This window comes from Polyodon spathula, chromosome 17 (assembly GCF_017654505.1).
Source record: "Polyodon spathula isolate WHYD16114869_AA chromosome 17, ASM1765450v1, whole genome shotgun sequence".
NCBI lineage: Eukaryota > Metazoa > Chordata > Actinopteri > Acipenseriformes > Polyodontidae > Polyodon > Polyodon spathula.
Window position 1 is genome coordinate 26,249,955 of NC_054550.1, and position 26,563 is coordinate 26,276,517.

General features: G+C 37.0%; 1 protein-coding gene across 7 annotated transcripts in view; it reads left to right on the plus strand.

The window, feature by feature from the left end:
• The window catches only part of LOC121329802 (chromatin-remodeling ATPase INO80-like), a 45,395-nt gene extending 19,218 nt beyond the window's left edge, over nucleotides 1-26,177 (plus strand). For 3 of the 7 annotated variants that reach the window (XM_041275637.1, XM_041275639.1, XM_041275638.1), the window contains exons 24-37: nucleotides 62-239; nucleotides 2,678-2,818; nucleotides 7,572-7,797; nucleotides 14,135-14,262; nucleotides 20,478-20,572; nucleotides 21,002-21,074; nucleotides 21,220-21,318; nucleotides 21,405-21,563; nucleotides 21,774-21,876; nucleotides 21,992-22,080; nucleotides 22,165-22,320; nucleotides 22,611-22,770; nucleotides 23,196-23,411; nucleotides 24,203-26,177. In XM_041275637.1, the coding sequence (XP_041131571.1) occupies nucleotides 62-239; nucleotides 2,678-2,818; nucleotides 7,572-7,797; nucleotides 14,135-14,262; nucleotides 20,478-20,572; nucleotides 21,002-21,074; nucleotides 21,220-21,318; nucleotides 21,405-21,563; nucleotides 21,774-21,876; nucleotides 21,992-22,080; nucleotides 22,165-22,320; nucleotides 22,611-22,770; nucleotides 23,196-23,411; nucleotides 24,203-24,417 (2,038 nt within the window). In that variant the 3' untranslated portion in view covers nucleotides 24,418-26,177. Of the gene's footprint in view, nucleotides 1-61; nucleotides 240-2,677; nucleotides 2,819-7,571; nucleotides 7,798-14,134; nucleotides 14,263-20,477; nucleotides 20,573-21,001; nucleotides 21,075-21,219; nucleotides 21,319-21,404; nucleotides 21,564-21,773; nucleotides 21,877-21,991; nucleotides 22,081-22,164; nucleotides 22,321-22,610; nucleotides 22,771-23,195; nucleotides 23,412-24,202 lie in introns of those variants that run through there. The other 4 variants (XM_041275640.1, XM_041275642.1, XM_041275641.1 and 1 more) reach the window with 4 other exon arrangements.
• Nucleotides 26,178-26,563: the final 386 nt, after the last annotated feature.

Genomic DNA, 26,563 nt, shown 5'->3' on the forward strand with positions numbered 1-26,563 from the left:
GTGTGGTAGCAGGAGAGTTTTCTTTTGCCCTCAGTGTTTGACATCTTTGTGTCTGTTTTAGGTGGTTAGCTCTTTTTTTGTCTCTGAAGTCTTCTTACCGGCTCTACCAGCGGCGCCTGTGGGCTGCAGGAGGGGGTGAAGCTGAGGCCAAATCTGTGTTTCTAGGCAACAAGGATCTCATTCTGTGGTTGGACTCCCCAACCTCCTTCCCCAGTGTCCGGAGCACTCCAGTATTACAGGTGAGAATATCCAGTTAGGACCAAACCTGTCGTTTATAGACAAAATACACTTCACAGACACAACTGGAGATCAGTTTAATAGACCTGTAGGAGTTTTATTGAAATGCTTAAAGGTTTACATATGGAGTTTGAGATAGATTAAGGGTGTAATCCTTTTGTGTAAATGATTATATACCATACAAAGTTTAACTCGCATTCCATTACAGTGGTTCAGATGTACCAAGGTGCTATGAATTATTACACTTTTTAAAAAAGGTTTTTATCAGTGTCTTCGTGACTTGTTTGCCTAAATTGCTAAAGTTTGTATTTTTTTAGTAGTACTAAAATATAAGTGTAAACATACTGGTTTTGATTGTGGTCTGTCATGAGTCATTTAAATATTCAAACAAATTGAAATCACTTTACCAGAAGTGTGCTAAAGTGATGAATTGAAAATACATGAAAATATGCTGGAAGTCAAGATGACATGAGTTCTGCCTAAATGTGACAACTGTACTTGCACTGTGTTGCGTTGGTTACATAATGAAACCTATGGCTTTGTATGTGATTGTGTGTATTGCATTCATTCATTCATGCCACTGTAGCATTTGCATGATTATTTAATCTCCCATTTGATGACTGGAAAATCAGGCGAGTTAGCCTGCTTAATAATGTATAGAGGCTCACTGTGTCAGGTTTCAGGGTGAGGGGATCCATTGTGCTGAGGGGAAGAGGCAGTACAAAATAAAAACATGCTTTCTAAATGCACAGGTTATTGTTAATATCAACGTATGCTGTAACTGTAATTCATAGAATGCATTTCTTTTCATTTAAACATTTGTTTACCATTTAAACTGGACAGACTGCTTGTTTAATCCTCGTTAAATGTTGAAAACACTATTCCGCTTAGAAATTGTGTTTTCCTTTACCATTTAAACAATTAAACTGTTACAGCCTTAGTATCAGCTTTTTTTGTGTTTGGCTCTAAGTTACTATATTACAGTTGTCTCTATGAGTGTAACTGGAGATCCTCAGTCACTTTAGTGAATGTGACCCATTGACTTACAGAACAGCGTTCCCTAGCTCTAACCTTGCATGTCAGGTACACTCTATACTGTCTAAATACATTAACACAAGCTGTTTTTTTTTTTTAACTGAAATCTAGACTTGACCAAAATGATGCCAAACGAACTTGTATAGGAGAATGATGGCTGAAATTTGACTATGCATCCATTTGAAATATGTTTGTGTCTCAGATACGCATTACTTGTGTTAGCTGCTTGTCCAAGCAGCCTTTAGGAAGGCTGTACAGATATATCACTATAGCTATCTAATTAATTGTCTTCTTACAGTGCAGAAGAATGGAGTTTGGGGTAACTAGATGGGGATTTAGGAAAATGTTGACACAGTTCAACCATTTACTTTGTAGAAATGTTAAGTCATTTACATTTTCAAATAAAGCAGTCCCAGGAATAGAACCTTAGTCTATTGTTCCATCTAAAATCTTGTAACACTAGGCTGGGACGTTGGTTCTGCTCTATATAACTGGAGAGATGCTGCTGAGTTAACATCTCCACTAACTTGCAGGGCTCAGACATAACCATGACCAGCCCTGCTTAGTTTTGTGAGATACAAAGTAAAAAAAAATAATTTAAACATGATTTTAAGATTATTATTACATTCACGGTTTAAGCACTAATGTTCATAATTCTACACCAACCAAAATTTGAGGTTGTATGTATGCATTGTCAATGAACAGACTGGCATTCTTGGTCTTTGGCAGAATCTTTTTTTTTTTTAATGACGCCAGTAGGAGGCGCCCTTGTTTTACGTTTCATACTCAACGCACGCGTAAGATATCTGCCGACACAGAACATTACTAGTTTACAGTTTCCCTTCTCTCACAAAAGCAAAGTCTTTTTCCCCGGGGGGAGTTATAACAAGGTCATGCCTGACAAATGCCAGTTCTGACAGAAATTGACAGGATCACTTGCTGAATCGGCATGTGTTTTGACCTGACTCGATCCCGACATTGTCTGGTATACTCCAGCAACAAATTGCTGAGTTTCTAGACCTCTGTGGCTCTTAAATATAATTTGTTATGTAGTTTTATTACATGCACAACTATAAGAAATGTGTCAGGTAGACTAACATTTTCAGCCATCATCAGTGTTGCATTGTAAGTATCCATTTCTTCTCGTTGTGTGAAGATCTTGCACTTCTAATACAGATTAAGTTATTAGCCAAACTGTCACACAACATGCTGTCGTTTTAAAATTGAACTCATTCTTTACTGTTAACTGCTTCTGTGTATTGTTTTTATTGTAGTCATACTTGAAAAACTTTATTTAATACACAGAGCAGGTACTTACTTGAACAAGTTTTTATTCATGAGAATTTTAAATGACCCATGGTGTTAATGCCTTCATCAGAAATATGGTTTATTTTTTGTTTTGCAGGACCTCATTTTCACTAGCCAGAGCAGTTTAGTTATGGGCCACGCAGACCTGGTTATACACCGAAGGAAATCGGCTACCTCAACAATCCGGCAATGCCAACGAACAGAAATTCCAAAATTCCTATTCAGCTCCATACCACGGGTAAGGCTAACGCATGCTTAATTAAAATATGTGAAACCGCAATACGACCAATAAGTGACGTCCGGTTACTAGTCCTAGATTCGTGTTGCTGCCTCAGTCTCACTTGCTTAGATCACTTCACTCAGTGAAGTGGTTTCTGTGTTTACTAAGTCTATAAGGATAGCCTATATGTATCTGCAATATTTGCTTTGTGGGTGGCAGTACAATTTTAGTGGGGTTGTTATTACATCAGAATACATCTGTCTAGGTATAATATACCTACTACACCTTGTTAATCTTTAGCTGTTATATAGGTTTTTGGTTTGTTTTTTTGCCAAACAAATGACTTAGCAAGAGCCATGATTTGCTAGAATTTGAAATCATGTAAGAATGGAAAACAGAAACCCAGCAATAAGTCACATCTCACAATACATAACACATTTATCGAAACACCATAGCTACTTCACTTACATGAAAAAGAATGTGAGCTTTAATGGGTTATCAAACAAGAAAATCTCTCTAGTATTGAGGTGTAAAAGGTTAACCCTTCAGGATTGTGGCAGACCATTTTTTGAGTAGTTTATACTGTATTCTTTTTTTTTCACTCAGATATTTTATATATTACATTTTCATTACTTGAGTATTATATTGCTTTTCCTTTACATACTGAAAAAAGCTTCTTAGTCTTCACAGATAGGAGTGTTTCAAGTGCTGAAAAGAAGCTAGTTTTCCATGTTACTACAGATTGTCTGTGTTGTTTTATTGGCCAATAAAAGAGAAGTGCATCCAGCTGTTATAATACTTCCCAGTTATAGACCATATTATGCTGCTGTCGACCATCTGGCTAATAGGCAGCATGTTAAGGGAGTGCTTGGTTTTTCATTGCTTGCTGTGAAAGCAATCGGTTTGGAGATGCCGTAGTAAATCAGTAAAACAAAAACTGCCTTGGGAAGGCATTACTTGTGGCTCAGGTGTACTTGGATGTTGTATAACAACGATATCCTTATCTTGTAAACATGTGTTGGGTGTTTGGTTGCAGCTGTTGAATCAAGTGTTGTATTTAAAAGAAGTAGTGTAAGATAATCCAGGAGCATGCTGGCTGCTATCTGCTGATATGTCCTGGCTACCTGTCTTGATAAATTGAGTTTGATAACGTTGCTGACTGTTTTTGTGGTGACTTAGTGGTGGAGGGGTGTGTTTGTATTAACATTTAACATTTGTCATGTTTTGTTCTTAAGTTATTTTACTTTTAACCTAAAATTAGTGTTGCAGTCCACGGGAAGACATTGTAAAGCTGCACCAAGGAAGGTCCATTTTTTGGCCTGTGGTTTCTATGAAAACTGTCCTGGAAAAGTCTGAATGTCTGTCACTTAGCTGACCCTGTGACTATTTTAGAAAATTATCTGATGTTTGTCTATGGCTTTATTCTGTACCCTGAAAAAAAAATGCTGCTTGATAACATTTGTTCCTTGTGGCTCATCTAGTAAAATACAGCCGCGTGATACTGTGTGCACGATGAGTCATATAGTGCAGGTTTGTGTCCGGGTTGTGTGAAGTCACTGGTCTTCAATGGGGATTCCAAAGGAAGTGCTGCATTGGCTCTGACGCTGTTGTGGGTTAGGGAGACAAAACCGGCAGGGATCGTTTCTCCTCATCACGTTGACATTTTTCTTTTTTCAAAATGGAGCATTAATGAAGTGACTTGTAATTGGACATAGGCTAGCAAAGATGTAGGAGCGTGACTAAAATCAGTAAGTCAAAATGGAATTCAGATTTAATGGGTTTACTTCTTAAGCAATGTCTCATTTAATGAATTATTGCAGGAAATCTACAATCATAATTCAAAGTGATTAAGTCCGGTCTGAAGAGGGCTTATTTCTCTTGGCAGCTTATTCTTTGGGAAAGCAAATTTTGACTTCTCATTATAATGGCAGGAAACAATCTGACAATAAGGGCAATCTGACATTAACAAATTGTGCGTGGTTTGCCCATCCAGAACTAGCAGAAATGAACTGGAACAGCGAGATAGGGATTAAATGCTGTGTCGGAAAGTCTTTCAACAGGATTTGAGGTGTGAGAGAGGGAGGCCACTGATGGATGAGCTGCGTCGTTTCAGATTGTAGTTGTAGGGCTGAAAAGTGACATGTATTGAGTTTTATTACCCGTGACGAGACCAGTGATCTGCAAAAAAAGGTTGTCATAAAACACTGTTGTTTTTTTTTTTTTTTATTAATAAACAGAACATTGATGAATGAGAAACTTTAACCAATTGGATACACTATATATCACTGAAAATGATTAGTTAAGAGGTTTAAATAATCTCCTTTGTCCCCAGTGAGAAAATAATACACATCCATTCATTCCTAATTGTTTTGGGAAATTTGTTTTAAACTATTTTTTTTTCTAAGCTGCTACCTTACTTTCAAGCACCAACTCATAGTGCTTTATTAATTATCAGGTTTGTGGATATAACAGAAATCAGTGTGCAGTTTGGAGATGATTAAGCGTGTAAAGCAGATGCCTTCAGGCATATAAAGGCAGGTATTTAGAAAAAGATCTGCAACACATCTCTGATTGAGCAAGGATGGAACTGTGTTTTTATGTATAAGGTCCTCAAAACCTAATCAGATTACCATCTTTTTCCCACACATACCTCCTAGTAAACTAATGTCCTTATATAGTAATTGTAGTTTTTAGATTTCTAACTCCTGTTTGCCCAAAGCTAAATTTATTGTTTTCATGTCTCCCAAGCTGAATGTGAACTCCCCAGGGCCTCAGCACACAGTAGTAGCATAGGAAACAAGTCCTGTTGTCAACACCATCAAAAGAATAGATACAGAACTGTACTGCCCTGCTTAAAACATAGCGATTGGCCTAGAAACCGTCACAAAGAGCAAGATATGCCGTATCCCTCATATACTGTACCTAAATCATTTTTAATGTGGGGTGTTTCTAATGCAATTAAAGCATACCATAAGTTAAAGGAAGTGCAAAAAATTACATTTGTTAATAATAATTGGTAAAACACAAGTATAAATAAAAACTAACAAACAATAGTCATAGTATTTTTTTCTAGAATGAGTTAAACAGTTGTAAACTCTTTTTTCAATTTAAACACAATTATATTTTAGAGGAGCAAATATTTAGGTTTATAAACTTACAGGTACAGTAAATATAGATTTATGGAACAATTTGAGTGAAAGTATTATTTTAGTATTATGTATTCTTAGAATCATGTAGCAGTAGAAGTTTACTAAAGCAACATAGGTAACCTACTTTATAGCCTCAGAAAGGGGCTTGAGAAGGAGTGCCACTGCTTTATGCTGCTGCTTTCTGTATTCCTACACTGGTAAATATGTGCTTTAAATACACTAGAGACACGAAGACTGAATTTAGAAACCTAATCTTTGTCTCCATGGCCATTAAGTAGGGATAATGAACCTGTTTAAGAAAGATAACTGCAGATCAAAGAGCTTGCCGTTCACAAGTCATCACACTTTTACCACATTTGTGAGGCTGACAATATCCCAGCAATGCTAGCATAAAAAATGAATAGTATGTCTTTATCATCTTAAATATAAAATGCGTGAATGTCTAAAATTTATAAAAATGTATATAATAATTATTTCTATTATTGTTTTTAACAAGCATTGCATGAATGTTTAAGTATATTTATGTATATATATTTAAGTATGTCTTTTGGGAAATAGCTAAGCTAATCCTTTTATTGAATTCATACAACTCGGCAGACAAAAAAAAGTAAACAGCTAGTGTAGGAAAAATAACTGCTCAGCAGCAGACCTCAACTGGGCTGATCTTGTGTATGCTTATTTCATTTTTGTGTGGCGGGTTTCCTTACCAGACATTAACACGATTTTATAGTCATGTTTTCAAAGTTACTTAGTATTGAAAGAGTTAATGTCAGTTTGGCACCTTTCCAAATGTATGTTTACTTCATCTAAACACACACTTTTACTTTGCAACTTACTGTACTTTATAAAGAACATTTCCAGACTGTACCTATCTGACCATGAAATTTTACTGTTCTACTTAAAATAGTTCCCATTATTGTAAAGTGAACACAGTTGTTTTAAAACAATCTGGAAGAGGAGATGTCTGCTTGACCCCTTCTTACTCCCTGTCAAGGGAACTCAATTCCAGGAGGTTCCCCCTCTAAAGGTTAGCTAGCGGTCAGTAGGCCGCTGCTGGTTTTGTAGGTGCTCACATAGCCTGTTCAGGTAAAGAGCAGCCGTTAGAGGTCAACACTGAGTCATTTTCTTCAACTACCTTGTGATTCAGAAATAAATAGATAAATGCAGAGATACCTCATTTTAGAATAAAGAATATTTAGTCTATTTACGTCTCATATATATATATATATATATATACACCGCTGATTCGGTTTTATTTTTTTTCTGGCAATTCGGACTGTCCAAAGAGACAGCGAAACAGTAAATGAAACCTCTGTTTACCTGCTAGCCTAGTTTAAATGCCATTGCATTATTACTGTAGCACACCATGTTTTGCTTCAATATGGTTATACAGCAAAAACAAAATCACTTTTTCCCAAAACAGGAATGAAGACAAGGATGCATTAGTCTTTAAATGAACTCCCATTTGATTAAAGTAGAAGAGTCCAAGTTAATGTTACAAAATTTTGAACCTTTTTTTTAATATATTGTTTTCCCCCTATTGTTGTCCTTTCAGTTGCTATTGAAAATGTTATGTTCAGATTTCTCAGTGCTTCTCTCGCTGTCTTACTTGCTTTCTCTAGATAACAGCTGTCCCTGTGGATCAATACTGTAATGACCGCAGTGCTGATTATGAGTGGAGGGTGACGAGAGATGGCGGGGGTCTCACGGTCAAGCAATGCTTCCTGTACGGAGCCCCAGAGCTGGCAAGCAATTGGGTGGGGCATCGGCCATCGTTTTTCCCTGAGAGCCCTGGGGGTGTGATGGCACTCTACCCACGACACGGCTGGTCCTTCATCAAGATCCCAGGTATGACAGTAAGGGGGTTTGAGCACCAGAGTTGTTATATCAGCTGAATAACTGTACAGAAGGGTGAGGATGTAGTAGCTGTAATAGACAAACCCACTGTTCTATTTGTTAGCTTTACATTATAATCCTTTTTCTTGCAATTTCTGTAAAATATTCATCTTGTATAAGCAAAATGCAGTTAGAAAATCACAAAATGTGCCAGCGACTGGTATGCACTGTTTTACAGCCCTCCTCTGTTGCATTTTCATGATTGGTAATTTAGTTACAAGCCACTTACTTTTTGATCAGAACATTGCTCAGAAGGGATTACAATTAATTTAATAATGCTGCCTCTTTAAGGCCAACTCGAAACATAAACAGTTTAGCCTTTGTGAAATGATCAAGATAAGTGCGCAGATCTCTAAGAGGAAAAAACACCCACTCTGTGCCAAATCACTTGATCTTTCCCAGACTGGGCAAAAAATGTCTGTAAAAACTTCAGCAAGGTCACACCAAAGGCTGAGACCAAGGCAAGGGCGAGCTGGGAGTGAGAACTATCCCACAACACTCCGGGCTCCAGAGAAGATTGCTGTCAGCTATTTTGTTATAATTTACTACATCAGGTGTGTAATACTGGGATCCCACGGCCATTCAGACCCTTGTTAGGGACAAATGATGAAACCCAGTGCAAGAAGCTGTATGTCTCTGTTGTTAAAGAATGCTTAGAAACAGAAAAAAGTAATAAATTGACTGTACTTCACTTTGTGCTACAAAAACACAATCTGTTTTTTATGGGTCTGTTCAGTGCAATGACAGTGCTGTAGTGCTTTGAGTCTAAAATGGCACTGGTCATCTGCCTTTGGGAATTTTGAACTTGAGATACTCGATGAACTTATGAGCAACTGTATTGGAGGGAAGTACCTTTGTAAATGTGTTAATCAAAGGATACCTGGTTATTAACAAGGCTTTTTACACATACTTTAACAATAGTGTAGTTATAGAACTTAATTTAGTTATTGCTGTTTTAAATTGAAGAGGAAATAAACATGGGCTGCAAGTAAGAAAACTCTAAAAAGAATCATACCAAAAACGAAATGAAAAAAAGAAAGCTTGTGTTTCGTACACATTTATTCAGCCACTCATGTATTTCTACCCACATTCCCCTACACGTTTGTATACAGACAAAGCGAAAAACACACCGGTACAGTCTGAGATCAATTCTGCAGACCTTTATTAATATAAATAAATATTTTTGAAAAAAAAAAATAAGCATTTTGTTTAATCTTTTCATCAAATAATAAAGTATGCTGTACTTTAAACAAAAAAAAAAAAAAATGTTTGTTAGTCAGAACTTTGTTTTTAGAGCATTAATTTGAAGGACTAAACAATCTTATATACAGACTCGCTTACAATAGCTTTAGATGTTCTTTTATTGCAAACTCCAGACCCAGACCCAGATTCCAGAGTCAAAGAAATCGTCTGAAAGCACGTTGGTACTCTCTCCAAGTCTGTGGGAAACATTTGGTTCCCTTCCTGTTCTTTGAAAGAAAAATGTGCTCCTGTAAAAGAGCAGGAAATATCCTGGTTCTTTTGAAATCAGCAAAACTTTGAGGGTTACATTGTTCTTTAAAGCGAGAGCTTGTAAGTCTGTCGTATTCAAAGCAGTAGTCTTCATTAATTATAACTACAGTTTTTTCATGGAATTGAACTGGCAGAGTGTGGTGTTTAGAAATATTGAAATGGCATCACATTGCACACATTTCTAATTCAGTTTTGATTTACTAGTTTGCCAATCTTAAAATACGAGATTACAATTGCCTAGAAATTTACTTCCCCCTGATCTTGTGTGGTTCGTTTCTGTAAAACAAAATCTTTAATAACTTGGGACTAACTTGTAAGTTACAAAATGCATCACAACATTTTAAAATTGTTTAGTTGAAAACAGCCTGCTGTGGTATTTGGTGGATTACCATCCTGTAAAAAAATATTGCTTTGGTTTCCAAGAGTGGTAACGTGTTTACCATGCAGTAGGCCTCTTTACGCCTGCTTTGTACACCAGCTGTATTCACTAAGCAGTGAAAAGTAACCAAACGTGTGGTAAACAATGCGTGGGGGAAAAAAAAAAGTACTGTGTCGATTCATTTAAATATAATTAATGCTGGAAATGTAAGCAGACTAAATAAAAAATACAGCGAGGGAGGTGTTTGATATACAAGCCTTTATTCACTAAAGAGTGCTAACATTTTAGGTCCTCAAAACGTGTTAAAAATACTGTGTTTGAAAACTAGGCAGTGTATACTTTCACAACATTCAGTAAATAGGGCAGGCCACTGGTGATACTGTATCGCAGAAGCAGGGAGGGACCATAGAAACATCATAACTGCCAATCCATCCAATCTACCTAATATACGTACAAGTTCAGGAACATTGATATTAGCCCACAGAACAAGTTTCCCCACGCTGTAAGCCTCCTGGATTTAGTTACTTAATTATTTTACACGTAATGTTTATTTAAAAAAAATATCGCCTAACAAAAGCAAACAATTGCCACTTTGATACATAATACTGTTGTTTTAAATTCAATATGGATTTGCAAATAATCAAGAAAGTATTACTTCATGTTAACAGTGTGGATTGAATCTCCACTGTTGTGTTTTTTTTTTTTTTTTTGCCACACAGTATTTCAGGTAACTTACCACCGTTTAGTGCATTAGGTCTTTTATACGTAAAGTAGTTAAAAAAGCTAACTCTTATTTTCTGTGTTGAGTATATTGAACGTTCTCCTATATAAATAGCAAACTCGTTATAAATTAACCATGAGTAATCTGTCAGTCAGATTATTTACATTTACAGTGGTAAATGAGTGGTGAAAACAGCAGGGCACTTGAATTTGGGAATTGGTTATACATCAGTAGAGTTCGTTTTCAGTATCTGAACATTAGATGGAGACATTGCAACTCAAATGTAGCTTTTTTTATCCCTGAAAAAATCGATCAGTAGTTTGAGTTTGTGAACTAAAATGTGACAATTCTGTTTTTAGTGCTAGTTGTGTAATATTGCAGTGAAAAGCACAGAAAAAATTAGATTGACTACATAATTAACCTGAAGTTAATGTGTGCTGTTTTGCAGTAAAAGGAGGTAGCATATGATATGTTGATTAAGATCTACAATGCAACTTGTGTGGTAATGAATTATAGGCTATACAGCAGAAACCCCTGTTACCAGTGGAAGGCAAATGGTTAGCCTTGCTCAGGCTTTAGAAGGAAAAGGTTATACAGGTGCAATCTATCTGCCACATATATATCAACAGGGCTTGCAACAAGATATAAAACGTCTTGAATTAAACTGAGAATCACAATTCAGTGGAAGTCTGCAGTGGAATATAGCCATATGATAAAGAACACTAAAGGAATCACCAGGAATATCTTCAAGCACCTTGGAGGAAAGGAAGAAAAAAAAAAATAGGCAAGCCAGTCTAATTGTAAGCCTACTCTATAATGTACAAAATTACTGGACTAAAATCAACATTTCTTAATACGTGCAAAAGTCTCAGTAGACATTAAAACTAAGAGATCTGAATTCAGATATATATCTGCACTATAATGGTTTATATTCCTTGATTTGAAAAGTATAAAGGTGAGCTGATATAAGTAACGATGTGTATATGCTGATGCCTGTACTACTGTCATTATTTTTTGGTGTTTTTGTTTATGCAGTTATTGATTTCAAACATAAACAGTTTCCTCTCGTGTTGTTGACCTTTTTGCTTAACTGCATCAAGCTGTCAGCCAGGTCATCTACCCTCATCTTCCAGCCTTTGGTTTGCCTAAATGGAAACATGATTATTTTAATAGTATTATGTATAATAAAACAGAAATTGCACGTCTGCCAGTTCTAGTAATTAGCAAACACCAGTTCTGGTGGATTTTTAATTGGGTAAAATGTCGGTCCTCTGTTTGCAAAGACATCGAATTACGTAATGTCTATACAGATTGTTTTTGGTATAAACGGTTTGGATTAGCTTAATGATGCGTAGAACCAACAGTTTACTATACCCATAGAAAGGGTGTTTGTATATATTGAAACCTTGAGAAAAAAGATGAAACTCAAATTGGTCTGTTATGTGTCTCAGTCATTGCTTGGTTCCAGAGTTTTAAATATTGATTTAATCAAAGGCTGTATTCTATTGCAGTTGTAAGTCATGCAGTGAGATTGGTAAGATACATTTCATTCACTGGTAGACAGTGTTATTACTGTGGCTGGACTACACATTACTTTATGCTGTGTTTCATCATCAAAACCTAATACAATTACACATAATCAAACCAGATTGCAGTCCGTAATGATGCTAAGTTAATTAGATGACTTTTGATGGTGAAGCATGGTACAGTTTGTATTGTCTTTTCTGTCTCAAAAGCTTGCAGGCCATATTTGTTTTATAAATGTGTTCCTACATAACCGTGCATGTGCTATAACGTACAGTATGGGTTGTGAATGTATCCCTAACAGAGATTGTTTGCATGTGTGGGCATTTACTGTTAAAATTAAAGCAACTTTCAATTTAAAAAAAAAAAAAAAAAAAAACATACAATGTTGGCTCACATTAATATAGTAGTTTGGGATTTATTTTTTTTTTTTAAGTAAACCGTTAGTTACAAGTTACTTAAAAAGTTACTTGTATGTTTACGTATATTTTTTTAAAAACATGAATTGAGTGTATTGCAAATCAGACATCTTGTAATCACTTGCATGAGTGGGCTTGTATGGGTATTAATAGGCTATGTTGCTACTGTAGCTTGCAAAACTATTCACAGCATGGAGATGACTGTTCTGGATTGACCTCATGAGAGCTGGTGAAGCAGCCATGACTGTCTGTTGCATTGGTCAGTTACATTAGAGAATAATGTTATTGTAGAGGAGTGAAAAGATTGTTATGTAAAGGCATTATGTATTAACCACCAGCTCTACAAAAAAAACATCATAGATTTCTTTTCTCCCACTCTGGTTGTGTATAGATGCTTTACATCTGTCAAGAGAATCGTTTATCCAGTTGGGATGAAATGTTGATAGATAAAACATTCTTTAGCACAAGGTATTGATAAAAACGTGGGTGTATATGGAGGTGCCTGTCTGTCTGTCTGTCTGTCTGTCTGTCTGTCTTCACATACAATATTATACACATGTCACACTAAAGAAAAACTTATTGAATTGTTATTGAGGGTCCTTGATTCTGGAGTGATATGAGGGAACCTGTCTGTCTGTCTGTCCATTTCTGTTTTTCTATTCTATCTCTGTGTTGTACTCTGTCAGTGAATAGGTTACCTGTGTCAGTCTAAAGAGCTCCCATTCTGGTGCCAGCAGTTCATCACAGCAATAGAGTGCTATTGAGAGAAGGCAAAAAAAAAGTAATTGAAGACTAAAAAGATACATTCTGGGTGATCTGCAGTGCCATGGTTGAGAGCTGGCCATGTATAGCTCCCCTAATATTCTTTTACATCAATGGAGCCAAATTAGCATTAATTTTTGGTTGGTGTTGTGGGGGGTGGTCTCTTTGAATGGGAGTTGTGCTGAGGCAGTGTTCTCCACATGAGAGCAGCACAGCTGTTAGATAAAGAGTGGTTGTCAAGTGCTTTGGCCTGGGTCAGCTTCACATTCAAGGTCTCTGATGAGGCCCTTCATCAACCCGTTGCATTACCTGACCTCCCACCACTAGGTCCCCAACATCTCACTATGTGTGTTGTATTGGAAATATACTCAGTGAAGGTTTTAGTGACATTGCATATTGCAGTTTATTTCCTATTGGCAGGTTTAACATTTATTCATAAATTCCTCAAGTCAGATTATTGTAGTATAACTGTTTGCATCAGTGAAAAAAGTCTCATTGAATTATTATCTCCCACTTGGAATGCATAAGTGTATGTAAGTGCTATACATATATCTAGCACACTGTTTATCCAATTGAAAATACAACTTTGATATTCTTTAGCACAAGAGGGTTTTTGAATCTTGGGATACATCTCTGTTTGTCCGTCTATAGATTTGTACAGTAGATCATGGTTATTTTTTTTATTATTTTTCATGAAACTGATATTGTTTGCTAGTGAAAAAATACAAATTTGTGGTGAAAATGACCTGGAAGTAAAAGAGTGTACGGTATTGCTGCGCAATCCTTGAAAGGGGGAGGTCAGCAGCACCTTTAATGCTGTCCAGTAAACCCTGTCTATACCTACATCCTGTAATATCTGTTCATAACTGGATATGCCCTCAAGAAGTTCACACAGAAAGGCAAGTGCTGAATTATTGCAGGTATTCAGTATTATTAACAGTATGTTTTTTTTTTGTTTTTGTTCCTGTTCAGACAAGGAGACTTTGATCACGGACAGTGGGAAGCTGCACACTCTGGATCTGCTCTTGACCAGGCTGAAATCTCATGGACACCGAGTCCTCATCTACTCTCAGATGACTCGGATGATAGACCTGCTGGAGGTAACTGCAATGCATTACAATACCATATATTATTTTGAAGCGCCTTTCCTTTCCAAGCAGAGTGTGGGGTATCCATAGTTAACTTTTCCAAAGTATTTCCGATTTATGTTTTGCCAGTAGATGTCGCTGTATTAACACTGAGTTAAAATTTTGTTCAAGTAACTTGTAACTGTAACAGATTACTTTTTAAAAGTAACTTCCCAGCACTGTTAATAGCTAATGGCACAGCTCCTCTTTTGCGTTCAGAATCATAAACCTATAAGAGGGATGCTCCTAAGTAATTGATAGCAGTATAGATATTGTAGCAGTTGTATAAACTCCTATGGAAAGATAGTGTAGAACATACATCTTTCACATGCATTTGTAGTTTAACCACTTCATTATACAGTATTCAGTGATATCTATTATGAGCTTTTAAGTCTAGAATTGTTAGTTTGGTTCACTGCACTGACACCACACAACTCATTTTTGAGGACTGTCGTGCCTTGCCAAGAATTTAATAATTAAAGAATGCTGTAGGTTATATAGTATAAACTAAGACTTCTTTGAGGAAGTGTTGCAATTTCTGTACATTTCCAATGACTACATATTTCGCTTGGTTAGGGATATATTGTTCAACTGAAACCAGAAAAATCCTTATTTGAATGTGTACAAGCCAACCTGTGCTGTGGTTTAATTTCTGCATGCTCTGGTTTCTATTTAAATTAGCCATCTTTCTCAACCACCATATGGAAGCAAATATTGATTTAACAGAACAATTAAATGTGTCCTTAGTGGAAAAGCTCATGAAGCAATGGAAGCATAATTTTCACAACAGTAAAAACCCTACATTATCAATGCAGTAACTTTAAAATTCACCATCGTTAATTTCTCTCTCGTGGTTGGCTGAATGAGCCCAATTATGGGATTTTCTGATGATTTTACACTGACCTGCCAAATTTTTAAAACTGGAGGCACAGAATTCAAACAAGTTTTGTCAGCCAATGACACGCCAGCTGTTGATATCAATGTATTTTCGTACACTAATGCACAAAATGGTGGAACTAATCACTCTGTTCTCCTCTGGTAGTTATTTTGCTGCCCAGTAACAGTGATCGTGCAGCCTCTGTGGTGAATAAAGTACCACAATAAGATTTAACAGTTTAGACCATACATTGACCATCACCGATTTGTCTGTATTTCAGCTAACCATTTTATACTACTGAATAAGCAGTCATATCCAATAAAATTGGTTCCAAGAGTCCATCGGATAGCAGAGGGAGTCATTATACTACATTGTAGTTGCTTTATTAAGGTCGGGGCATTATAAATTAATAATGTCAGATACATCAAAGTACACTACTGCATGTATACTGTACAAAGAAAAATTATGAAAGTTAATGGGCAATTCCAAAAAGCATTCCAAAAATTCAATGCAATCATAAAGATTTTGGAGTTATGCTGTCTTTCTATGCAAGGATTATAGAAAGGGAGTTGATTTTTTGTGTTATAGATATGGTTTCTCTCTCTTTGCAAGTTACCCAGTGTGTGTGATCCACTTCATGTGTCATTGAAGCAGACGGAAATTACCAATTTTACCATACGTTCTGAGAACATGTTTTTCATCTCCCTGACACCCTCTTGCCCTCTGCAGAACAGATTTATCAGTGTGGAAAATTGGTAATTAGTGTGGCATCAGTGGCATCTGGAGGGAGGGGGAGGGGGAGGGGGGGAGGGGGGGGAGAGAGAGAGAGAGAGAGAGATGCAAGGCAAAGGGGGGAGGCTGTCAGCAAGATCCTCTACAATAAAAGCAATGCCTACCACTTAAGGTACTGTACTATCAATCCTTGCATAATTCTGAAAGGCATTAATATTGCATTGATTGGTGCCACTGTGAAAAGATGTTATGCAGACATATTTTAGTGATCTAAACATCTGCCGATGTAAGTACCCCACTTTAACTCTGATTTATTGACACAATTACTACATTATAATGCAATTACAATTAAACTTACTGTAGTCCTCAGAAAACCAGTTAAATACCTATCAGGATGGTGGTATTAAGATCCAACACTGTTTAGATCATTAAAATAGACCCACACTTCATATCAATAAAGTGCCGTTTTGCTTGGTCACATGATAAGTGAGCCGCCTTCTCAAAATATCTCTCCTGATTGGTGTAAAGACAAAATATTTAGGAATCCTGTTTTTTTTTGCTGGGCTCACATATGTTTCTTGGATTTGTTGATAAGGGTCTTTATTTTTAGAGAGCTAAAGGCAGTTTACCTTGCTGGTTGTAAGTGCAGGTTTATCATTTATTAGGTGCTCAAACTGCTACATCATGTAGTGGATGAAAATCCATCACATCGCAATTACTTTTTTTATGGAGAATTAAATGGCCTAATGACTCACCATTTACCTGAAGCCTGACTCCATAGTGGAGGGAAAAATTATGGTCATCTTGTACAAAGTGGAAGCTGGCTAAAGGGACATCTGTCACAGTAGTTTCCTACATTAACTTAGACATGTTCACTTCCTCTGGAGGAAAAACAGCTCAAGAAATTCAAAAAGTCAGTTATTTATCAACAACACTTATTTATTTAAAAAAAAAAAAAAAAAAAAAAAAAAAAACTGGCTTAGTTTGTTTTAAATTGGTTTGTGATCTAAAAAGCTATGATGGTATAATATACAAGGCAAATGCCAACATTAACTTAACCCTTTATAGACTAATAATATTATTTTGTAGCACAGATCAGTCCATTTAAGAATCCAAGAAAACAAACATTTTGGCTAAAGCCTTCATTATATTTCTCGATAATGTCTGTTTTATAAGCTGATTCAATAGCTTAATTTAAAGAATGTTTTTTTACTGGGTCAGTGCTGTAGACACCCATTGTTATCACTGCTTTGAGTATTTCACAATTTCCTGTGCAGGGAACAGACACCTAAACTGGATTACTGCATAGGGTTTCAGTTCCATCACTAGACCACTGTTGAAATCGTGTGCATTTTTGTATTTGGGACCCCAAAGACTATTTGATTGTTGCATTGAAAGATTTGTAAATATAATTCGGGTGGACTAAGTTTATTGAAAGCAGACATTCATGTTAATTCTATTAGCAGGATCTTGGAATGCTCTCTTGGTTGCTAAAAGGTGTATGGGTTAGTTGTGATGCTTGAAGCGTGCAGTGAACAATAATGTGTAATCCTATAGAGCATGCACATGTAATTCTATTCAGCCCTGAATCTGGATAATGACTTTGGCCATGTGTGTTAAATTTGTTGATCTGTATGTAGTTGTGTATTATTTTTCACCCTATGATGACTCAACTGCATATAAAAATTACAGTATGAATAATTGAAATAAATACATTTGAAATACCTGGAGACTGCTGCATGCATTTATGTTAAGGGGATGGTAAGGCTACCATGTCTTGCTTGTGTGTTTCGTTTTTATGTTTTATGCTTTTTAATAATTTTTTTTTGCAGGCTGCACAATCTGTTTTTGCATTCGATCACAAATATGTATCGAGCCCAGGTTAAAAATAGTGGAATCTGGTTAGGTCTCAGTTAGACACAGTACTCCATACCTTGTGAGACCATAGAGTTTAAATGGTAATATAGTTTAAGAGCTTTTTTTAATTTGAAATGGATTATTTAGATTGGATTTCAACATGAACATCTCGAGCAGACTTATTTGAGATTGGCATACAGTTCTGAGCTGATGCATCTCAGTTTGGTTGGTGATATTGACCTGGCAGCATTTCTGCCAGCCACCTCAGAGATGGCTCTTATTACAGCTAAAACATGCTTGACATATTATCTTTAGTGGCAATGAAGTTTCATTACAACCAAATGATTCTGTACTGAGGTGTAAAGGTAGTAAAAGGTTGACTACAATGGTATGAGGCTTTAGTTGAATAGTACCACATATTGTCACATACTAATATTGCATACCTTTGATATGACCCAGTACACACTGGTAATTCATTATGGTACCATATCGGTACCAGTTTGCTGCAGTAACTATTTGTTCAAAATAGTTGGTAATGCTGTAGTCTGTTGGTGCTTTTGCTAAAGGCACTGAAGACAGTAGCATCCCAGAATACTCTGTTCTGATAATCTGCATGTTAGTTTAAGGTAGGGTCAGTTGTGTTAGTGATGTATTAGTGGGTGGTGTGAGTGAGTGAGTGTGCATGTATTCACTGACTCGAACTAAATCTAATTTACAGGGATAACATCATTACAAATCAGTCCCTTCACAAGAGCACTTCATCATCACCATGGCAATGACCCTCACTAGTACTAGAGGTCACATTGTGTTCATTAAGACCTCTAGTCAAACGCTGACCAATGGACGTGGTTATAAATTAAGGGAACAAAAAACTGATGGGATGAATGGTGATAGACACCGTGTAAAACAAGGATAGAGATATTGAAGCACCCAAACCTACTTGATTTCAGTAAACTATGGATCATTGTTGAACAGATTGTGTTGCAGATTTCCATCCTGTGGAGGAATTGGAAGCAGTCAACATTGAGAAAAGATCATGTATCTCTTTAGAACAATTTAAAGACCTTCTAGATGACTAGTCCTGTGCTGTCCTGGCTGCCTTGTTGACAGTGTAGTCACAGGTGTTTTGATCAGTCAGCAAGCAAACTCTTGCCAGCAGAGAATGGTGTTTATTTATTTTTATTTTTTTCTGCCACTAACCAGCCAGGTTCCAGGATATCCATATTTCATTACCAGCACATTATTTGAGATTTGGTCATCACATTGCAGACACTGTGCTACTGGTTATGCTTCTGCAGACAGTACGCCAGACTGAAGAATAATGCAGAAATTATTTGGCAGATGTCCTCTAACTGTAGTGGGAAAACAAGAATGAGTTTATGTACAGTGTCACTGGCCTGCTTTCCTGTAGTACATTACATCACCATCAAGAAACAAAAAAAGTATCACAGAAGTTATTGTGCAGTAAATTTCACATTGCATTTTCAGCTACCTGGCATAATTTAAAAAATATAATACCGGTACCTGGAAACTTTAAAACAAGTAAAAACAGTCACAGCACCTGCCTAGTCACAGATAAGTTTGGTCTAATCACACAACTATACTGCCTCAAGGCTTGTTGTGCATTGTGTGTGTTTTGTTTTTCATGGAGCGTAACTGGTAGCAATAGATTTTTGTTTCTTTGTGCCAGGATTAGACATCTTATTAGGAGATAATGCCTGTAGAGGGCAGCACAGCACTATGAGCATGGTTTTGCCTCATACCCATGTTTTGTTGAGTCAGTGCTGTGAAACCTACCCTAGAATGACATTTTAATTTTGGCACCTCTATCTTTATACAGTACTGGATTTAAAAAAGTACAGAATAACAAAACAATCAGCAACTGTGACAATGATAACTGATCATGTTTGGGTTTTTATGCAGGGTTAGCATTCAATAATTGCACAAGCGTTACGGTACTTTTTAAAAGCCACTATAAAGATAGCTGTGTCATACATCCTTGGGTTAGCCACATTATTAAGAAGAAATATCAGTTTAGGGGCTCCTTTGTCTTACTCTTAAGCCTAGTGGTATCTGGGAATTTTAGCTACTTAACTACATCTGCTACAGTACTTTGCTATTTATTTATTTATTTTTTTAAACCTGTATGTCTGCCTTTTCCCATGTTGGCATACGCAAAACCCTACCAAGTACATACACACTAAATAAACAATGGGAGACAACGGCAGCACTCCTTTTGTATATTTTTACCTCAGCATTTACGATTGAGTATTTAGACAGGCCTGTGTCCTGTACAGTATATTCCAGCACCCCTACAGCCCTTCATCAATGCCAGAAGGTGACTGCCTGATTCTGTTAGATGTTCCTGGAACAATACCAGTTTGGCACTTCTATCACTGTTTGGGGCTACCATGCTGGTCTCTTATTCATTTGCTGAAAGCTAATATTATACTCATTAAAAGCTAAATTTGACTTCACTATAATACCAGATGTTCTTTTGCCAGTGCTGCTTCCAGGCACATTAAATAAAGCATACTCCTTTACAAAGAGAAGTGTTTGTTCTCATCAGAGCAAAACGTATACAGTGGCACTACAAAATGATAGTTTGAGAAACCAAAAGTAAGGGTTAGTGTTACATTTGTTTTAGGTGTGATTATAAGTAGCTTAAAACAACAACACTCCCATCAATCATGAAATTAATTTCTGTATCTTTTATTTCCAGGAGTATATGGTTTTTCGCAAGCATACATACATGAGGCTAGATGGGTCTTCAAAGATTTCAGAGAGGCGTGACATGGTGGCAGATTTTCAGAGCAGGTATGTCTCTAAGTATTCACAGAAGTGGAAAAACAAGCAGTCTTTTTAATTGAATTACTGTTATGTTTTTGTGGTGATAATATTTATTGGGTAATCGCTAAAATATCATTATACATTAGAGATGGCATATAATTGCTGTGCTGAATGTATCCTAATGTATTTAGCTCTGACATTATATTATGTGCTTTTATGGTAATCACTAATGCATCACAGATATCTAAAATTATCACAGGCCTGTTACCACCACACAACTTATAAAATGTGGTCTCTGTCTTATTCATATTTGACTGTCTTTTGCTGTTAAAGTCTCAATGTCCCTATGTAGTTGCACTTAGATGCATGCAGCTAATCCTACAGAACCTTTGCAAGTAAGACCTGCTGTCACCTACATCTAGCGAGCAAACCTTTGTGTTTTTCCCCCTTTCCCAGAACCGATATCTTTGTCTTCCTCTTGAGTACTAGAGCTGGGGGCCTTGGCATCAATCTGACAGCTGCTGACACAGTAAGTTTGGTGTTCCCTTACAGTCTGGAGGGGTGTGACAATAAGCAGCACTCCACCACGAATCATAAATAAAGCAAACAATACTGGAACGATATTGAGCTGAACAGACTTCAGATAAGAGGTTTTTGTTTGTCTTCTGTTACAGATGACCATAATGTTAAGCACTGCTGGTGAGATCAGAGAACTAAGATTCTTGTTTGTGCACTGCGATGTTCCAGCAGCAGCGCCCAGGCAGGGTTTATATGTACTGTAATCTACCGGAATTTTAACTAGAACTTCCATTACAAAATCGGATATTTAGAATATAATGAAATAACAAATCTTTTTCAGGTTATATTTTACGACAGTGACTGGAATCCAACAGTGGACCAGCAAGCTATGGACAGAGCCCACAGGCTGGGACAGACCAAGCAGGTGACTGTGTACAGGTTAATATGCAAGGGGACAATCGAAGAGAGGATATTACAGCGAGCCAAGGAGAAGAGTGAGGTGCGTGCACAGATGTATTGCCTTCATTTTTAGATGACGCTGTTTCAAACATGTTTGTAATGCATGGTTTTCAATTAAAAAAAATACAGTACTACACAGTATAATTAAAAAATACAGTTAACCCAACATTATGATGATATGCTCTTGAATGTTAATTGGCTGATGAAGACTTTCTGAGGAGGTTTTGACATTCTATTGTAACTTTCGTAGATCCAGCAAATGGTGATCTCGGGCGGTAATTTCAAACCAGACACTCTGAAACCAAAGGAGGTGGTCAGTCTGTTACTGGATGACGAGGAGCTGGAAAAGAAATGTAAGACACTGGTTTTGAGTTTGTGAATTACATCATATAAACTGATTTCTAAAATCATAGGCTGTTAACCTGTGTTGCTCATGTTAAATGTTTTTATTTGGTCTCTCTTCCATAGTGAGAATGCGGCAGGACGAAAAAAGGCAACTGGAAGAGTGCAATAAAGTTAAAGATCGCAAGCGTAAAAGAGACAAATACGCTGAAAAGGTAATGTTTTTCCATGGTCTTGGCACACCCTGAACGGCGAGGTGGAAAGAGTTGAAATAATTCAAGGTCTTGTTTTCTCCTCAGAAGAAGAAGGAAGATGAGATGGACTTAAAAAAGAAAAAAGAAGGGGTGAATATTGTCATTCCATTCCTGCCGTTGGCAGACAACTCTAATCTGTCTGCAGATGGAGACGATTCCTTTATCAGCGTGGATTCGGCAATGCCTAGCCCCTTCAGCGAGGTAAGCAGAAACTAACGTACTGATGATTCGTATGAATGCAAGCAGTGTTGTCCAGGGTTACAACTAAATAATTACCAAGTCAACAGCAAAATGCATTTGTTCATGAGGAAGTGTCACAACCAAAATAAACAAAGCACAATCTACTGTTGGGAAGAATACTGTTTGTTTAGGTGAACATTTGTTATTGCTCTGAGTTAAGGTTAAGTTAAGGACACAATGTTCTATAATGCTACAGTATTCATAAACAGAACAGAGCCAAGTCCTTACCCCAGCACTACCCCTCCATACAGATCTCAATGAGCAGTGAGCTGCTAGCAGGATCGATACCCGCGGACGAGAGCAGCAGTGACATGCTGGTGATTGTTGACGATCCGACGTCCTCCGCTCCCCAGTCTCGGGCAACCAGCTCACCCGTATCTATCACAGGATCTGTGTCTGATACTATAAACGGTAAGGAAAGATTCTCTTGTGCCACTTTAAAGGATTGGTAACACCCTTCTTCCACAACAAAGAACAGACAGGCAACCAAAATATATACTGTATTCCGAGTGTCAAGTTTTGAAATGCACATGCAGTTTATATTGGGCAATTTTTTACTTCTTTAGCTATACCAAAAAATATATATAACTGCATTTTGATGGCCTTGTACAATGTATATGCAACCCGTGTGGATGGGTGATTGACCTACTTTTCCATAATTGAGTCTATAGCTTTTAACTGATGAAATTAGTTAAAACAACAAAGTGTAGCTGTCAAGAATCTAAATCAGAAATATGTTACTGGAGGCTGTGTAATGGGTTTTCACTGTTGTTTTAAAAGCAGTTGGGGAAAACTGCCTCTATTCACAATAACTTTCCCATCTTGTTGTTTTTAAGGCATCTCCTCTCAGGACACGTCCAGTCCAGGGCGTGGAAGGTCAGGTCGTTCCCGCGGGCGCCCCAAAGGCTCAGGCGGAGGGACCAAGTCAGCTGGGAAGGGGAGGAGCCGCAAGTCAACCGCAGGAAGCGCCGCAGCGATGGCAGGGGCCATGGCGGGAGCTGCAGCTGCCTCAGCGGCTGCTTACGCAGCATACGGGTACAGCGTATCAAAAGGTGCGGCTGAAGCATTCTTGAACTGTGAATGATAACAACAAGGGGAATCTACCATTGATGTAGTAGCTTTTATGGCAAAAAATTACTTCCATTTTGAGAATACATTTTAGCATAATAATGACTGATCTATAACTTTCAACAGGAAATGCTCAATTCAGAGTTAAAATTAGAATGCCTTCATATGGAGAAATGTTTGTCCACTTGCTCTGGTTTCTTTGAAAGTTTTACTCGTATTTTAATTTAAAAGAAAATTACATCACCTTCAGTTCTCAGCTGTGTGGAGAATTGCTGCGGTGAAGGGTAAAAAACATAATTGGACAATCTACTGTAAATTGGGGAAAAAATCGAGGGTCAAATAATAAAAAAGAAAATGTGTCTTGCACCACTGCCTTACTTTCAGGTAGTCCGGCACTTCCTTAGTCATCTCACCATCTCTTAAAAATGCTGCTTTTTCTGTCAACCAGTTGCTACCCTAATGGCAAAGTTTGCAGCCGGTGACATGCTTTTACCTCAAAGACGAGTGAAATTATGTGAAACAGTAAAAAACTACCTGAAAGTAGTAAGCAAACTGCAAGAGTTGTTTAACCTTGTATTGTACCAGAAATTTTTTTTTCTTAAAATTTGCTTTAACGTGTGCTTCTTTCAAAACTGCATGTATGAGCAAACACCTAGCATGCAAAGTGCTCAACAGGTAAGATTTTTGGAATTATTTGATTAGTCTCCCAGATAATCTGTAATATATAAGTAAAACATGAATCCTATTATTTTTTTCTTTGATTTTTCCATGTCAGGTATTCCTGCGACCAGCACATTGCAGCCTTCCCTCTCACGATCCTCCAGCACAGCCACCTTCATCCCTACAGGCGCTTCCTCTCCGCTAGCCTCACCGCAGGGTAAAGGGAACAGCATCCCTGCCAGCCAACAAACCCTAAGCCATACTAGCACCCCCAACCCTCCGACTCCAAATAGAAAAAATAAAGGACCCAGTACACCAGGAGGACAGTAGCAGAAGCCCTGCATCAGGAGAGCTACGCTGCCATTGCAATCTCACTACACCTTCGAACCCCAGTCCTTTTGCAGGCTTAATTGGAAACAGAACCACAGCATACAGGCATCAAAGTGCAGATTTTAACATCCCAGGATTATGCATTAATTTAGCTGTTTTTAAAGTGGTGTATTCTTCAGCAAACACTAGATCAAGCCACTTGTGATTCAATATCTGGAAACCAACAGCGTACATTTCTTGCCATTCAGCTTTGTAGAGAAGAAAAGTCACCAATGCTACAGTACAAAAATGGATGGAATAAAGAGACCACTTTGAGACAAAGATAATAATGTAATTTGGAGGATGCACGCACAGCAGAGGGCCTCTTTGATGAAACAATCATTTTTTGTCCTTATTTTGTTTATTTATTTATTTTTGGTCTTCAGCATATGCATTATTGTATTTTGCCAGACAATGTAAATTCAACTCCTTCGTTAGTTGTTTATTTATAATTTGCGTACCACCAGGCAAAAAAAAAACAAGTGTTGAGTAACCAACAAACTGGTGTCCAACAGAGTTGTAGAATAAAGTTGTCTTTTGAGCTGTTATCTAATATTTACATTTTTTTTACTAAAATCCTTCCTGGTTTTTCATTTAAACAATCAGTGTGTTTGTCTGTGTCCTGAACAATAACTCCCACCTTGTTTTCTGTGATTAATTCTGAAAGTTGTTTCAATGTTCTCAGTATTAAATGAAAGAACATCTTTGTTGTACCATGCAATAAAACATGTCATGGTATATATCAGTGTAGAAAGTAAGCCACACCTTTTAAAATCCATTTCATACCCTTTATCTCCATATTTTTTTTTCAGATGTACAGAGAGCCACATTCCAATAGGAATCACATTTTACACATACAGTGACATCCTTAACAGAAACTGGGACAGGAGAGTGTCGCTCATTAACTATTTCACGATTGTGACACGTTGTCCGATACAGAGAGCATAAGTGCCTGCAGAACAACATGGACAAGAGTACTTCTCTAACATATTGTACCTTCAGAGGGTGCATCTTGCATGTGCTTTCTAGAAATTCAAATTTGAGCAAAGCACCGAAAACTAACTGACATTACTGAAAGAGCAACTTGGTCCGAGCCAGAAACATCTGTTATCTTATGTAATATATTTTTCTTGGTGTTTAGAATTATTTTTATATGTCATTTAACGTTTAATTCATCACATCTTCGTGACATTTTGAAACTCTTAAATTGCATGTCATTAACCTGTCTGCCTGCAACACTGCCCCTAGTGGATTTAAGAAATACATCAGTAAGAAAAACCTTATGTAAAACACATGTGGTATTTCCTGTATCCACTGGGGGCAGAGTGCTTCAAGGTGAAGGACAGTTTTAAAAAGTCACAGGGTTGTGTTGACTGAAACAAAAAAAGATGTACAAAGTGATTTTAAACAAGAATACATTAGTCAAGATAAATATCATTTGAGTTTCTCTTTAAAGGGAAGGCAAGTGGATTTTAAAACATCATTTGCTATGCCTTGTAAAAAATAAGGAATGGGAATTAATTTACAAACTATGTCCACTGAAAAAGTCTGAGGATATTGTGTGGGGTTCTTACCTAGCATTTTGCACATTAAAAAAAAAAAAACAGGTTAACCACAGATGTTTGACGGAAGAGGCACAAAATCAAGAGCGGGTTTTTATTGCAAACCCCTGAATGTAAAAAGAAAAAAAAAGTGATAATAAAATTCAGATTGTTTTGTAATATAGTCTTTATTTTTTTTAAAAAAGATGCAGCGCTGAAGGAGATAAATTGTTGTGCCCATGTAAACAGCAACCATAACCGACTAAAGGCAAAGAAAATGACTCAAGTGAGGAAAAGCTGCATTTACATTTGCAGGAAACATTGAAAGAAATGGGTTAAGACAAATATGACAATTATAAATATACAACTGCACGTTAGTTTAGCTGAAATACCAAAAAGGAAACTCGCAAAATTTTTCAAACCTTTCGTAAAGACATTATAATATTAGTCAAAGGTTAAATTAGTATTTAAATACAATTTCAAATGGTAAGTACTGTAAAAAGATAACAAAAATAAATTAATAAATTGCACTAAAATGAGTATTTGGTGCAAGGATGCAATCACCC